This window comes from Saccostrea echinata, unplaced genomic scaffold (genome assembly GCF_033153115.1).
Source record: "Saccostrea echinata isolate AGI-Se365-2 ecotype Australia unplaced genomic scaffold, CSIRO_AGI_Sech_v1 ptg000001l, whole genome shotgun sequence".
Lineage (NCBI taxonomy): Eukaryota > Metazoa > Mollusca > Bivalvia > Ostreida > Ostreidae > Saccostrea > Saccostrea echinata.
This window is the reverse complement of record NW_026889750.1, coordinates 27,858,497-27,873,799: the sequence shown is the minus strand read 5'-3', so window position 1 is coordinate 27,873,799 and position 15,303 is coordinate 27,858,497. Positions and strand designations below refer to the sequence as shown.

The following is a 15,303-nucleotide window of genomic DNA, read 5'->3' as shown; positions in this document are numbered from 1 at the left end:
AACAACAAAAATCCAGGTACCATGAACATCTCTAATATACATGTATGTTTAATTAATCTGCATAATAAAAATTTCCTTTCTTGTACACTAGGAGGAGTTTTCCGGACAAATCATATACCCTATAAACAATACTTTGCATAAAAATGAATTAGTACAAGAACTGGTATATTTCTCATTAATTTTCAAGAAATTAAATCGAAGAACCATCATCCTTAATATATGTTTAATTAAACTGCAAAAAAACTTCCTATCTTGAAAACTGTAGGAAGAGTTATCCGGACAAATGTTGTATCCTATGAACAACTCGTTCGCCGCGCCGCCTCAAACCTAAGACGTAAACATAGGTAGTGACTGTTCCCTCGTCAAGCGCCCGGCACTGGAAGTGAAAGTCAAGGGTCTTTCGGATGAGATCTTAAAAATCGAGGTCCCGTGTCACGGTAGGCGTTGGCACGATAAAGAAACCTCACTGCTCAATAGCCCTAAGTGCCGAGTGTAGGTCTAAATTTGAAGCCTTTCACCGGCATACGGTGACGTCCCTATATATGAGTGAAAAATTCTCGAATGGGACGTTAAACAATATATATACAATCAAACAATCAATCCTATGAACAATATTTTGCATAAAAATGACTAAGTTCAAGATTAATTTTCCACGAAAAAAAAATCTAAGTAACATGCACATCTCTGATACATACATGTATAAATGATCTGCAAAATAAAAAAAAAATTCCTATGTTGAAAATTTAAGGAGGAGTTTTCCGGACAAATGATTTACCCTGTTAGCAGGAGCCCGCCATTTCCTATTTATCCGATGGAACCCGGTTAAAAATCTAACACACGTAACAATAGTTAAGCATTAGTAAACGACATTCATTGTCACCTACAGAAAGAGCGCGAGCAATAGGGATACTTGGAGTAGGTTCACCCACGAATAAGATAGTGGTGTGGTTCGAAGCACGATATCTAATAAAATGAGATACAGACCAATTCAGTAAATGATAGATCTAGGTCAGGACGCCCCTAAAAGACATCGACAAGACAGACTCCTTCCTTCTTGCCCTAAGGATTCTAGTTCCTCTGCAAGAATTGATGCTCTAGAGTGAGTTTAGAAATGCAGCAGAATTAAATGTCCCATCAACCAGACAACCAACTTTGAGATCATCTTGTCCACGAGTGTACTCAAGACCACTGACGTTGTGAGGATGCAGGGGGCTCAAAAGACTGGTTAGCACCGTTCTCAGTTGCTCTATACAATCTGATTTGAATACACGCCGGTTTGACTGTTAGAATTGATTTTTAAATAAATTACGATAAACTTGATCCATAAAAATTCCATCTGAAAATAAAAATTCCAAGCAAAAAATTACTCTTTTGACGTACATTGTGTCATAACACGTATACCGTACGTATACTGTGCTGATATATTGAATAACGCACGCTTTGGGTAAAATATATTTCTTACACATCTTATATCATCTTCACATTAATTGTCAAGGTTATTTCATTCATCAGTCCGTCCGTCCGATTTCATTTGTCCGGAGCATATGTTCTCTCCCTATGGGTAGAGGAGAAGCAGTGACCCTGAACCCATCAAGATAAGAAAATATCTTAGCATGAAAAATTATTTGGAGAATATTTTCTCTCCCTTTAGCTCTTTGAGGCTCAAACTTCACCCATAGAGTGCCCGTGGGTATCGGGTGTGCAGCGACCTTAAACCAATTTTCCAAAAGGTCAAGGTAGAAAAATCTCCGTGTGTAAAATCCTTGTTCGTAACATAATTATTTTCTCTACCCTTGGCTCAGTAGAACTTGTACTTCACAAATAGAGTGCCAATTGGTAGAGGGTGTGCTTTGATCTTGAACAAATATTCTAGATGAAAGGTCAAGGTCAGAAAACCTCTGTGAAAAATCCTTGTCCGGGGCATATTTTCTCTCTTCTTGGCCCTACCTGGCCCAAAGTTCACTATTAATTAACGTACCCGTAAGTAGACAGCCCGTAGGAAGCAATTTCACTTTGAGGGGGCACAACAATACATTTTCAGTGGGGGGCACTATCAACTACCAAAATTCCTTGACAAGTCAAAGAAAAAAGGTCATCAGAAGTTATTATTGAGGGGGCACAAGCATATAGTACCTATGTTTTCTAGAGTATCTTATATATCGGCAAATTTATTGGGGGGGGGGGGCACGCCCCCCCTCCCGGTTCCTACGGTTTAAGGTGGATAAAAATCAAGCTCTCAAAACCTCTCCGTGTAAAATCCTTGTCCAGAGCATACTATCACTCCCCTTGGCCTAATCAGACTCAAACTTCGCTTATAGAGTAGAGGGACTGCAGTGACCTTGAACCAATTTCCTAGATCAAAGGTCAAGTTCGAAAAAGCTCTCTGTAAAATCATTGCCCGGAGCATTTTTTCTCTCCCTTTGCCCAATTGGGTTTGGCTCATACATGTACGTCACCCATAGAAGGCCCGCATGTAGAGGGTGTCCATGACCTTGAACCAAGTTTTATAGATGAAAGGTCAAGGTCAGATGACTTCCTTATGTAAAATTCTGTCCAGAACATATTTTCTCTCCCCTTGGTCCTACCTGGCTTAAACTTCACCCATAAGAGTGCCCATGGATAGTGGGTGAGCCAAGTTTTAGTTTAGTGGTCAACCTATAGCTGTAGGGATTTTAGAAAGAATTTTACAAATTTACTATAAATCCTATAGAAAATCTGTAAAATTCTTTTCTTGAGCATTTTTTCTCTCATTGGCCTCATATATTTTAAACTTCACCCAAAGAGTGCCTTTAGGTATAGGTTCTTTTATCCTAATGCCCTTTGCTAATAGTGGGACTCTTTCAGATGGTCGCCATCTCAACGATGTCTATTACATATTTCACACTGGTTTTTACACCTAAGGCGAAACTTCGGGGATCACCTCTGTGGCTACTGAACTACTCGCTTTCATAGGGGATCTGACTGGAACAAATCAAAAGTCCGTAATTAAAATTTAAAGATTAAGTTTATTCGTAGAAAGCAGAGACAGAAAGTGCAAACAAAATCAATAAGAAATCAATATAACAAGATATGTAAATCTCATAGTTATGGATTTACGGTGGTACATTTAGGGCACGTAATTAATTTTTTTGAAGTATCTTAAAAAATTAATTACGTATCCTAAATGTACCACCGTATGAATTTCTTAAATTGCAAAACTTTAATGTAACATATATATATATAGTTTTCTCATTGCAGTTTATAAAGTTGTGATGTCTTGTTGCACTGTTACTTCCTATCGGTTATAGTAGAGATATGAAAATGTGAAATGAATTTCTTTCAAAGAATCGTGAAGAGAAGTCACATCTTTTGTAAATATGTTTCAATATTGTATCCACTGAATATGTTCTCTTTTAATTCTTATGAAAACCATATTTCTGTTAACTAGAAGAAAAAAATGATGTCTAAATTTTAACCTTTTCAAAGCCCTCTGTAACTCAAAATATTGATCGAGAAGTGTTAAAGGTAAACTCTTCATGGTTTCCGAGAAGATATAGGTAATTTAAACGATAAATTTTATTTCTGCGTTGTGTTTTACTAACAAGGTTTGTGTATTTTCTTTTTCTGTAATCTTGCAACAATATCAACAAATGAAACTTTTTTTTTTATTGTTTTAACCAATGGACCATTTCATTCAACATGCTCAGCCAGTCGAATAATTAGTAATATTTAAATATCGCATGAAAGAAAACCCACCCAAGCGAGCACCTATTACACAACTTGTCCTGATTTGCGTATTTTGTCATATCACGATTCGATAAAACTCTCGAGCTTAGCACCAAGGAAGTAAAAAAAAAATCGACGGCGAATAATGTCGTCCAACACCAACGATTCACAGTTTCTCGTGGACAAAGTTGAGTATTCACCCAAAGCTTTTTATGACAGCTTCAGTAATCACTTGCCCAGGTTAGTGCAGGTTACGCGAGGTTATTATGGCGAGGAGCAAGTGGAAACTTATGAAAGAGGACAGGTGAGTTTGGTCCGGGGAAGTACTTATTTCGTTCTGCAATGTCCATGTGACTTAAATAGTAATGCGTCGTAATTATTATTTTCTCTCAGTGCATGTAAACAAAAGAAAAGAAAGGTTTGATGTGTGTAACACTTATCTAAAAGGTCCCATGTACTCTGTTCAGAAATTTTTATTTTTTTTCTCCTTTAGAAATGACTTAGTATTCATCATCCACCTTGCACACCGCCCTTATTAAATAGCAAATTCATCAAATAATTGGTTTTTATAGTAAAATTTAATAATTTTTAATTTACCTCAAATGTATTTCGTGTTGGTCACCATATATGGTGATCCTTGATGTATATTAATAATTAGTATCAATTTATCTTTTTTTTTTATTGACAATACATGTAATGTTGTATTTTGATTTGAAAGAGTCCCAACTCGTTCTAGAGAATAGAATATTCGTCGTGGTTGTAGAGTAACATTTATCGATAAGAAATGTATAGAATTTTCAGTTTTGAAAGCAGGAAAAATATGCTTAGTTACTTGAAAAGTGAACTTTTAAAAGTGAAATACGATATTTTTGTTATATTCCATTCATTTATTTTCATTAAAATGCACAGAAATTGACAAGCTGTGTATATGTACATTTCCTCATGTTGAATAGCTTAAAATAGTGTCTTATGACTGCAATATTACTATTCATCAGTTTTAGTTCACGAGGATATAAACTATTTCCATACAAAGGAATTATATTTGAGAAATCACGTTACAAATAAAAGTACGTGTACCGTTGTAACCTTGGAGGGAGGGGTGTCCAATAATTTTGCATATATATAGCATTCTAAAGAAAATAAAGGTACTCTAAGAATGTGCCTAGTCAATATAATTTACGTCAGATGACCTGATAACTTTTCTTTCTTTCCTTTCTTTTTTTTCTTTTTTTTTTCTTTTGGCTTGGTAGTGCACCTCATCCAAACTGAAAATGTTTGGTATGTGTGTGTACACCTCACAAAAATTTAGATATCGATCTTTATCGTTATGAACACTATTGACAATTAATGCATTAACTTCTTCTATTGCTCAGAGTTTGTCAAACATCTAATCGAGTGTAGTTGATTTATGCGAGTTTGGTGATCTGACTACATGGTACACGTATTGACAGCTGTTTAATTTCTGTATATTACAAATATTTCGGTGTTTATATATATGTTTATATATTTTAACAATAAAATGTTAGTTTGTTCAATCATACAAGAATGAATGGATGCAACATTGCAGAAAACTTACATAACCCCTTAAGCGGGTTTTGTAATTTTTTGGAACAAATAATATTGTTTTACTATATATAGAGAGTTGGATAGGAATGTTTATAAAATGTTTGTATGAAGTAAATTTTCGAAATGATGATATGGATTAAATTGCAAATATGCCATAAAAAGATAATTTATTTAAAATGTTGAGAAGGTCCGCGGTGTATATTGGGGGGGGGGGGGGAGTTTCTGTCCTTGGGTACATTTATTTGTTCAGAAACATTCTGGAATCCCTCCATTTTACTGATTTTTATTTTTATTTTAATGGACAACAAGGAAAAACTACAGAGATGAGGTTGTGAAAAATGCTTTCCATAGGTACATGTAGTTCTATATAAGAAACCAATCCCTCTACAAGAAAGTATTCCCAAACATGCTCTCGCAGTCTACTGATAATTCTTTATTTGTTTTCACAAGAGAGTATATTTGTTTGATTGTCCCTTCACATGTGGAAGGAATTTACAGTAGTCTTGTCCAGAAATTATAGCGAATCAAACAAATGATTTCCATGGTAACCTATCGATCCTCGATATGTTAATGATTAAGACATATAACTTCAAAGGAATAACTAGCTTATTTTTTGGATTCATGATGTGATCAATCGAGTGGCTTGCGTGATAATTTGCATAAACGCCGAAGGCGTTTATGCATAAAATTATCACGCAAGCCAATCGACTGATCATCGTCATGAATCCAAAAAATCTGACAGTTATTCCTTATATTTACATGCTCCTGATTCTGCAAATTCCCGTGCTAATAGCCCCGCTTCTGTCTCTATTTGTCCCGCCCCGCACGTGATTTTTTTTAACCGCGCCTATAGATGAACCAGTAGATTTATGTAGAAATAAGTATTTTTACAATTTGTAATTTTATCTCGGACAAAGACATTGGAAATGTAATAAATACATGTATATGTAGTTGTGCTTATTTGGCACTCGAGTTGCTTCATACCGGATTTCAATGAGAATGTCCGATTTTTTTAAATGAGTCCCTATAAATATATTCAATATCTTCAAAGAAGCAAAATGAAACAAAGTAATTGAAATGAGAGTGATTCGATGTTCCTAAGATTCTCCAACCTTCTGGTAGGAGAAATGACTCACTGAGACAAATGATTATCATGGTTCCTTTGTCAGTTAAAAAGACACTTCCTGGCAAATTTTGCCCGGCAAGGTATGCTGAAATTGTGTGCATATATATTCAGATTTCTTTTGGGAAATCTTTAGCGTTAAAGCAAAATTTTCCACGAGTGAACAGAGGGATGTTGGACTTTAAATAATACATGTATATCCACCATAAACTGATAAAGCGACCTGTCTATGATCAGAGAAAGGTGGAGGCAATTAATGGACAAGTCAACGGTCTTATTAGTCCCCTACCGGTGAAACCGGAGGGGACTATAGGTTTCCTCTGATTCTGTCCGTCCGTCTGTCTGTCTAGCTGTCCGTCTGTCTGTCAGTCTGTCCCACTTGGTTTTCTACCTTTTTTTTCTAAACCCTTGCAGATATTGAGCTGATTTTTGGTATGTGAGTGTATCTTGATGAGTTACAGATCAAGTTTGCATTTCGTTCCGCTTCATCGATTTTGAGGGAATTACGACCTTTTCAATTTTTAACGGGAACCAGATTACACTTGCCGATAGGGGACTAGTATTGCTAATGTAATACTCTCAGAATACTTGTTTTTATTAAAGACTCTTGTAAGTTATCAGATTATGATATATTTTAAAAAAGCAGTTACAAACTTCTAAATAAAAATGGGCTCCAAAGAATCGAACATTCTCTCTAATATCCAACATCTGACAATGTCGTGTCGTCAGTTATAAAAAATGCTGCGGAACTGCCTGAACAAGTGCGACATCGGTATACCGGTTAAATATACACAGGCTGTGCACAAAAGAATAAGACAGCATTGGATCTGAAAGCCATTTTCATGATTGAGAACGCGATCATGTCAGGGCCGTCAGTGCCAGGTTTCTGGAATTGGGGGTGGGGGTTCCGTCTGGGAGGGGTACCCCTTCCCCTAAGACAGAATGTTTCTTAATAAAAGGGTGGTCGGTTTTGGTCTACTCTAAAAGTAATTTATTTCTAATATTACATTAAGTAAATATAAACAGCATTACATTAAACTGAAGAATGAACTTAATTGATATCTGGGAGTTTTTTTTAATTGTACCCAAGGCACTCCCTTCACGAAGCCTTCCATGACTTTCAAGTATGGAATACTGTACATGAATATCACAAATTATTCTTTTGTCAAGAGGACGCGGAGCTCAAAAGTCTCGTGTAATCATGCAGCTTTTCCAAGTTCAAAGTTAACGTTTTCCGTATCATAAGGCGATGTTCACCACTTTATTTATCACATTGATGAGTATATCTTAGCACTGATTATATTATTATATATAAACGAGATTTTCCTTTAGTAATTTAAGTATTGATCATTACGGAATGCGGATTGTCTAATCAGTGACTCTGGCATCTTTGTAGGGAATTATGATTAAGCCAATTTGTTTTCGCGAGAAACAGAAGTGGCTTGATTCAAGGTCGTATCTTAAAGTCTGCGCATGTCACTGTGGGATAACAGTATGAACAAAGTGTCCGAACATACCCTGGAATCCTAGAGTTTTTTCGTGGCAAAGGCTTAAAAAATATGTCAACATATTGATTAAACTAAAGGTCCTATCACGTAGGTTAAGGTCAAAGTGAGATAAGATACTGAAATCATTTCAAGGGCATTGATTGGAATAAATCAAACTTAAATTTATATGTAGTTCAAGGACTCTCAGGACGTTGAATCTAGGTTCCAACCAAGGCCATGTAGTGACGGACAGACTGAGGTATAGCTGGGAAATGAGGGAGACGGCTGATTTTGTCCAAAAAGGAACATAATTTAGTCTTGGTTTAGTTCTGATACAGATTGTGTTGATTTCAGAAACTGTTCATCCGAAGGTTCGGTTCCCAAGAGAGGATAGTGGCTACGGTGCTGAAGGGACCCCGATCTCTGACTCAAAAAAAGATCAGCATACCAGTAGACTATAACGCTACCTTCTGTCTATTTTCCAACAAGAAAGGTAAAATTTAATAAAGGCAATATTTCTCCTGCACTTTCCGTTCAAACGAAACTGTTAAAGAGTTTATATGAAATGAGAGGTCCAAGGGCCTTAACGGTCACCTGAGTATAATACAAAAATTTAGAGGATTCATAGAGTATAAAATAAACTGATAGATGAAACTTTGTTCCCAAGAGCAAGAGAAATAGGATGTTCAGGATCAACGAAATAATTAGTCTAGTATTCAGTAACAACTCGTCTCATAAATTAAGTTATAATCTGGTCGCCCTTGTGGCGCAGTGGTTAGAGCGTTTGCTCTAGAGTCGCGGTGTAAGGAGTTGATCCTTAAGTCGCGGGTTCGAATCCCACTGTGGGACGTGCAGACCGGTCCTTCGGATGAGACCGTATAAACCGAGGTCCCGTGTCGCAGTAGGCGCTGGCACGGAAAAGATCCCTCACTGCTCAATGGCCTTGAGTGCCAAGTATATAGGTCTAATTTGCAGCCCTCCACCGGCAACTGGTGACAGATTCAACACAGCCCTAACACCAGGACCCAGGGTCGTAAAATTCACAAATTTGGAAGAGGTGCCCTCATCATCATAACTATACACTTAGTTGAATTAACACATTTTCACTATATTATAAATAGAGCTCCCCCCTCGAGAAACACCAGATCCCCTGGCCCAGGGACCACAAGTTTTAAAAATTTTATAAGAAGCACCCTTGTTCATCACAACTATGCACTTTGTACTTTGTTTATCTGCTCAACACTAAGGAGCAGACAGGATTATTTACTAGAACTAATACATTTTCACTATATATTCAATAGAACCCCACCCTTACACTAGAACATCTGACCCAGGGCCATGAAACTCATAATTCTGGAAGAAGCACTGATGCTCATCATAACTATACACTTAGTTTCTTTGCTTTATAACCATGAGCAGAAAAGAATATTTTTAAAGAAATTATGCTTTTTCACTATTTAATCAAAAGATTCCCCCCCCCCCACTTTCACCGGAACCGCCGATCCTGGGGTCATAAATTTCGCAATTTTGGAAGAGGCTTCCTTGCTTATCATAACCATGCACTTAGTTTATTTAAATAATACCCAATTACCCAGAAACAGAAATGAAGATTTTCAAAGAATTAATGCATTTTCACTATATAATCAATAGAGCCCGTCATAACACCAGAAACCCTGACCCAGGGACTATGAAATTCACAATTCTAGAAGAGGCACCTTTGCCCATCATAAGTATGTACTCAGTTAGTTTGTTTAATACCAAGGAGAAGAGAAGATTTTCAAAGAAATAATGCACTTTCACTATATTATCTATACATGTATAGCCCCGCCCTAGCACCAGAACCCCTGACCCTGGGGCCATGATATTCACAATTTTGGAAGTGGCACCCTTGCCCATGATAACTATATACTCATGTAGTTTGTTTAATACCCAGGAGAATAGAAGAAGATTTTCAAAGAAATAATGCACTTTCACTATATTATCTATATAGCCCCGCCCTAGGATCCTGGTGCCATGAATTTCACAATTTCGGGAGAGGGCTCAATGCTCATTACAATCATGCCAACAGTTTGACTGCTTGATGTCCAGGAGTAAAGAAGAAGATTTTTAAGGATTGCATTACTTTATGTGGTTTTAGCCCCACCCCACCAGGTCCCACCAGGCCCAAGGGGGACAGGGACCATGAAATTTACATTTTTGTTTCCCTTCAGCCATAAATGATATATGCCAAAATTGGTTGAAATTGGTTTAGCGGTTTCAGAGAAGAAGTTGAAAATGTTCAAATGTTAACGCACGACGGACGACGCACGACGACAGACAAAAACGGGTAGTAGTATATAGGTCACCTGAATGACTCAGGTGACCTAAAAAGGGGGAGGCTATCATATGCGTGTATATACTAGTATGTACATGTCCATGCCATTATACTTTTTATCAAGACTTGACAAGTACCAATTTGTTTCAGGTGGGACATGTAAGAAATACAAATTGCACAGAGTACTGTCTAAGAATAACGATAAACTGCCCATTGACGTCCTTTTTATTCCGGATATGTCACCAGAACTTACTGGATCTAATTGGTTGACGAGCACCACGGAACAACTGGTCCTGCGTCTAACTCGACGATATCGGGATACTTTTCTGCTTGGCCATGATTTAAGAGGAGGTGCATTTAAGAATAATGGCATACGATACGACTGCACTGCAATTACATGCAATTTAAAATGAAACAGTATTTTTAGAGAGTTTTCTCTATATATTAGATTCTGTTGTCAGAGTATATATGAAACAGGTACAAAATCAGAACCTTCCATGACAAAAGTACCAAAATCAGTCCATCTTTGAACTTTTGCCCTCTCCCGACTCAGGATAAAACAAAAATTGGGTCGGTAGATTTTTTATCCAGAAATTGTTGATCCAGAAAATTTCAACATTTCTTGTTGACGAGATGAAAAAATTCTGGGGAAAAATATTATCGTTTTCTGCAGGCTTAAAAAACTTTGAGTCGGGCCATTTTTAGCCAGTCGGTCGGGAGAGGACAAGCAATCATTTTTTTTAAAGATGGCCTCAGTTAATATTCTTTTACAGATAGAGTAACGTCCATAATCCAGAAGCTCCCCCTGTACCTTACAGAAATGAGGATATCGTTGGTGGTGGGGAGAACGGGTTATGAGAAACAGGAATGGGACAGTTATATCCACAACTTAAGTGAAATTTGTGACACACAAATAAATTGCGACAGTTATTTTGGAAACCCAGGTACTTTTTGGCTTACTATATATATCAGCCTTAATTGAAACCAAATTTATGTAAAAATTAAATTTTCAAAAAAATTAAATAACAAAATGTGTTTGTGAAACACTGATGCCCCCGCATGGCAGCTTATGGCGAAGGTTAAAGTTTCTCAAATGCAAGTCAAAATCCAGGCCAAAAGATAAAAAAACGTTGGTACGCAAAGAAAGGTCTTGTCTGGAGAAATATACCTGTGAAATTTGAAAGACCTAGCTGCAAATGTTCAAAAGTTAGGGCGAAGGTTATAGTTTTTTTTAAAAGTAAGTAAAACGTCAAGGTCAAAGTGGTTGGTATCCAAAGGAAGGTCTTGTCACAAGGATAACATATGTGAAGTATGGCCAAAATTAAAGTTTTTCAAAAGTAGGTCAAACTCTTATGTCAAGGTCAAAGGGTCAAAGTGGTTGGTATCCAAAGGAAGGTTATGTAACAAGGATTACATATGTGAAGTATGAAAGCCCTAGCATCAACCATTCAAAAGTTATGGCCAAGGTTAAAGTTTTTCAAAAGTAGGTCAAACTCCTAGGTCAAGGTCAAAAGGTCAAAGTGGTTGGTATCCAAAGGAAGGTCTTGTCACAAGGATTATATATGTGAAGTATGATTGCCCTAGCTCCAACCATTCAAAAGTCATGGTCAAGGTTAAAGTTTTTCAAAAGTAGGTCAAACTCCTATGTCAAGGTCAAAGGGTCAAAGTGGTTGGTATCCGAAGGAAGGTTATGTCCCAAGGATTACATATGTGAAGTAACAAAGCCCTAGCATCAACCATTCAAAAGTTATAGCCAAGGTTAAAGTTTTTCAAAATTAGGTCAAACTCCTAGGTCAAGGTCAAAAGGTCAAAGTGGTTGGTATCCAAAGGAAGGTCTTGTCACAAGAATTACATATGTGAAGTATGATTGCCCTAGCTCCAACCATTCAAAAGTTATGGCCAAGGTTAAAGTTTTTCAAAAGTAAGTCAAACTCCAAGGCCAAGGTCAAAAGGTCAAAGTTGTTGGTATCCAAAGGAAGGCCTTGTCACAAAAAATATACATGTGAAGTTTGAAACCCCAAGCACCAACTGTTCAGAAGTTATGGCCAAAGTTAAAGTCTCATAAAATTTTGCAAAAGTGGGTCAAACTCCAAGGTCAAGGTCAAAAGGTGAAATATGATGGTACCCAAAGAAAGGTCTTGTCACAAGGAATACACATGTGAAATATGAAAGTCATAGCTCCAACTAATCAAAAGTTATGGGCAAGGTTAAAGTTGACAACAGACTGACAGACAAACAGAAAAACAGGACAAAAACAATATACCCCCGGGATCTTTCGATCCCGAGGCATAAAAATACTTACGTAATTGTGATAATGCTCATAACAGAAACTAGCAAACTAATACTTTTACTTACGTCTAGACATAGCTCTTTATGACAACGACTCAGAAGACTTCGATGCAACTGTTCGAGTACCAAACGTATATTGTACGTTATATGACTGCCTTAGTGAAACCAATGTGTACCAAACTCTTCACGGCTTAAAACCCGATTCCAGTCGAACTGAGGAAAAATGCGACACCTATGATGTTATATCTAACTGTGTCAGAGAAAAGGTACCACCAGTAATACCACCCAAACCTAACATAAAGAAACCTTTGCCAAGTTCAAAAGAGCAAACTGCTCAAAAAACAGTTGCAAACGTCTCAAATGAAGATGACGTCAAACCATTTGTTCCTCAACGAAGCGACACAGCAAGCAAGGGAAAAGTGAAACGACATACTTCTACTTCGACGAAAGTTAAAAGCACCACCCACCTTCATGACGTCATTGAAGAAGAGGTTGGAACCACTCCGAAATCAGAAGAAACTACAACTCCAAAATTACCTCCTAGAGGTGGTGACGGTATAGGAAACAATGTCCGAAGCAATCTTTGTGTAGAAAATGCAAGAAAAAATGTGAATGAGATGGACATTAAAGAAGTAGGCGATATGTTAAAGAAATTAGGACTTGAAAAATACGTTCCCATATTTAAGGAAAAGTGGATAGATGGTGCAATATTGAGTGAACTTAGTATAGATATTTTACATAAGGAATGCAGTATGAGCAAAATTGAAGCTGTAAGACTAATGTCATATGTGCAGAAAGGTCATGTACCAAGGTAGAAATGTAACGAACGTATTTTGTTTATACAGAAAAGCTAATATTTAAAATCTGCTCTAGGAAAAATTTGTATAAAATATGTTTGTTCCATAAATAAGGCAAAATTGGAATACTATGATCACTTAATGTACAATTTTGGAAAACAACTGGTTCTTCCTGGTAATTATTACATTAGGAAATGAGAACGAGTCAAACACATTATTAAGTGCAGTTCCGAAAGTTCCTGTATATGTTAACATTCATCCCCTTAACTTTTCATGTTTAGTCATATATTCCATTTTTTCTTATTTCCCATTCTACTGTGGGATTCTCGTCATATAAATTAATCAAAGTTACTTTTAATAAATCACTTTGTGAGTGGTACATGTGCATGATTTATACACGTTTGAATTAGTTAGGTGAACGTCTATAGTATACTAGTATTATATATTGACATTGTTTTCTCTGTAATAACTCTTTGAAAGTTAGGTGAGTTGTTTCTAGATTAAACCTGAATGTAAATTTCCCCAAGTGAAAGGTCAGGCGACCGTTTCACTAACAGGTCGTAGCTCGTAAACGTAGACGTAAGCTTGAGCGTAGCACGTAAGAGCTAAAAGTTACGATTTGCGAGTTACGATTGAAGTTGATCTGGAAGAAATTCCTGGATCAGCGCCTGTAGTGAATTAAATTTTTACAAAAGATTTGTTGAATTCGTTATAACGAATTGAAGTTAAAGCATAATAGATTAAATTTGTTTAACGAATTCCAATTTTTTTTTTTAAATAACGAATTAAATTAACAAATTCGACAGTTTCATTATATCGAAATAATTCAATTCTGGTTGTAACGCCGTATTTGATTAGATAAAAAATTTACTTATTATTTATATCGTATAAATTGGGTTGCCTACGTCAAAATGACTTGCGTCAAAAACGTATCGATCCGCCTGATGTTACATTCAAATTCTGTACAAATTGTAGTCATTTTCAAGAGCAGTCCTCTTTTTTTTTTTTTAACACTAAATGAATGAAAATTAAATTAAACAATACTGTGCATTAAAAACTCCGATGTCATGTCTATAAATACATAAAATATTGTTACGACTGTATTCTAACAGTAAAAGAAATATATTTGCCGACTACGAAAAAATTATCCTAGACTTATAAAATTATTTCCCTTAATTAATACGTATCAAGACAAGTTAAAAAATTATCGTCCGGAGAAATGAACCAAAATATAACGTAAAAATTCATTTCGTGGTGAAAAAAGACCGTCCGGATACGGAACGCGGAATTCCGGTTAAACGAGACAAAATAACGTTAAAAAATTCCATTCCCATGAAAAATCGTCCGGAAACTGAAGCGTCCGGATATCTGAAGGTCCACTGTATAAGGAATGAAATTAATAGCTTCGCGGTTTATAAAGCGTAAACTGTCCCAAACCAGTTTAAAATGGGTAGCTATTAAATTCATTCCTTAATACAAAAATATTTTTAGATAGATGATATATGGGCTTCCGCGCTTATGGCAAGTGAAACTTAAATTCATCAAGGTTCTGTTTCTCTCTCTATCTATCTATTTGTCTTCTTTTTTTCTTTCTCTTTCTTTCTTCATTCGACAAACCTCTGCTGATTCCGTCACCTTCATCAAAGATGAGGTACGAATCGGCCGAGGTGTGCCGAGTGTTTCTTTATTTATCCTAAATGTTCCCCTTTCGCATTTTGCAAAGTGATCACAGAATGGTGTGTTTCGGACACTAGGGTCTTATAATTCATTGTTTTAGTATGTACACGAATACATTGTATGTACACTAACGGCATTAATTTCCCCGTTTGTCTGACATTGTATTCTATTGCATGTCGGACAAATGGCACAGTATATAACGTTTTCCGATTTACAGTTCATTGATGAGTTTGTTCTAGTTTCCATTCCTGTTTTATGCTGGATTCTATTTCCCTCTTCTAAACATATACATATAAGTTCCGCATCGCAGATCGCAGCGTTTTTTTTTTAATGGTTGGAATTTCC

At 36.5% G+C, this 15,303-nt stretch overlaps 1 protein-coding gene across 1 annotated transcript; it reads left to right on the top strand.

Annotated features, from left to right (window-relative positions):
- Window positions 1–3,850: 3,850 nt before the first annotated feature.
- Window positions 3,851–13,654, top strand: LOC133196428 (uncharacterized). Its single transcript, XM_061332324.1, has 5 exons — window positions 3,851–4,009; window positions 8,236–8,374; window positions 10,346–10,546; window positions 10,969–11,139; window positions 12,557–13,654. The coding sequence occupies exons 1-5, from the start codon at window positions 3,851–3,853 to the stop codon at window positions 13,297–13,299; spliced, it is 1,413 nt and encodes a 470-aa protein (XP_061188308.1). The 3' UTR covers window positions 13,300–13,654.
- Window positions 13,655–15,303: the final 1,649 nt, after the last annotated feature.

Bases quoted from the DNA above. Each gene is read 5' to 3' on its own strand.
- LOC133196428 (XM_061332324.1), top strand. From the start codon at position 3,851: ATGTCGTCCAACACCAACGATTCACAGTTTCTCGTGGACAAAGTTGAG. The intron at 4,010-8,235 runs GTGAGTTTGGTC...TGTTGATTTCAG, and splicing joins AAACTTATGAAAGAGGACAG to AAACTGTTCATCCGAAGGTT. The intron at 11,140-12,556 runs GTACTTTTTGGC...ACTTACGTCTAG, and splicing joins CAGTTATTTTGGAAACCCAG to ACATAGCTCTTTATGACAAC.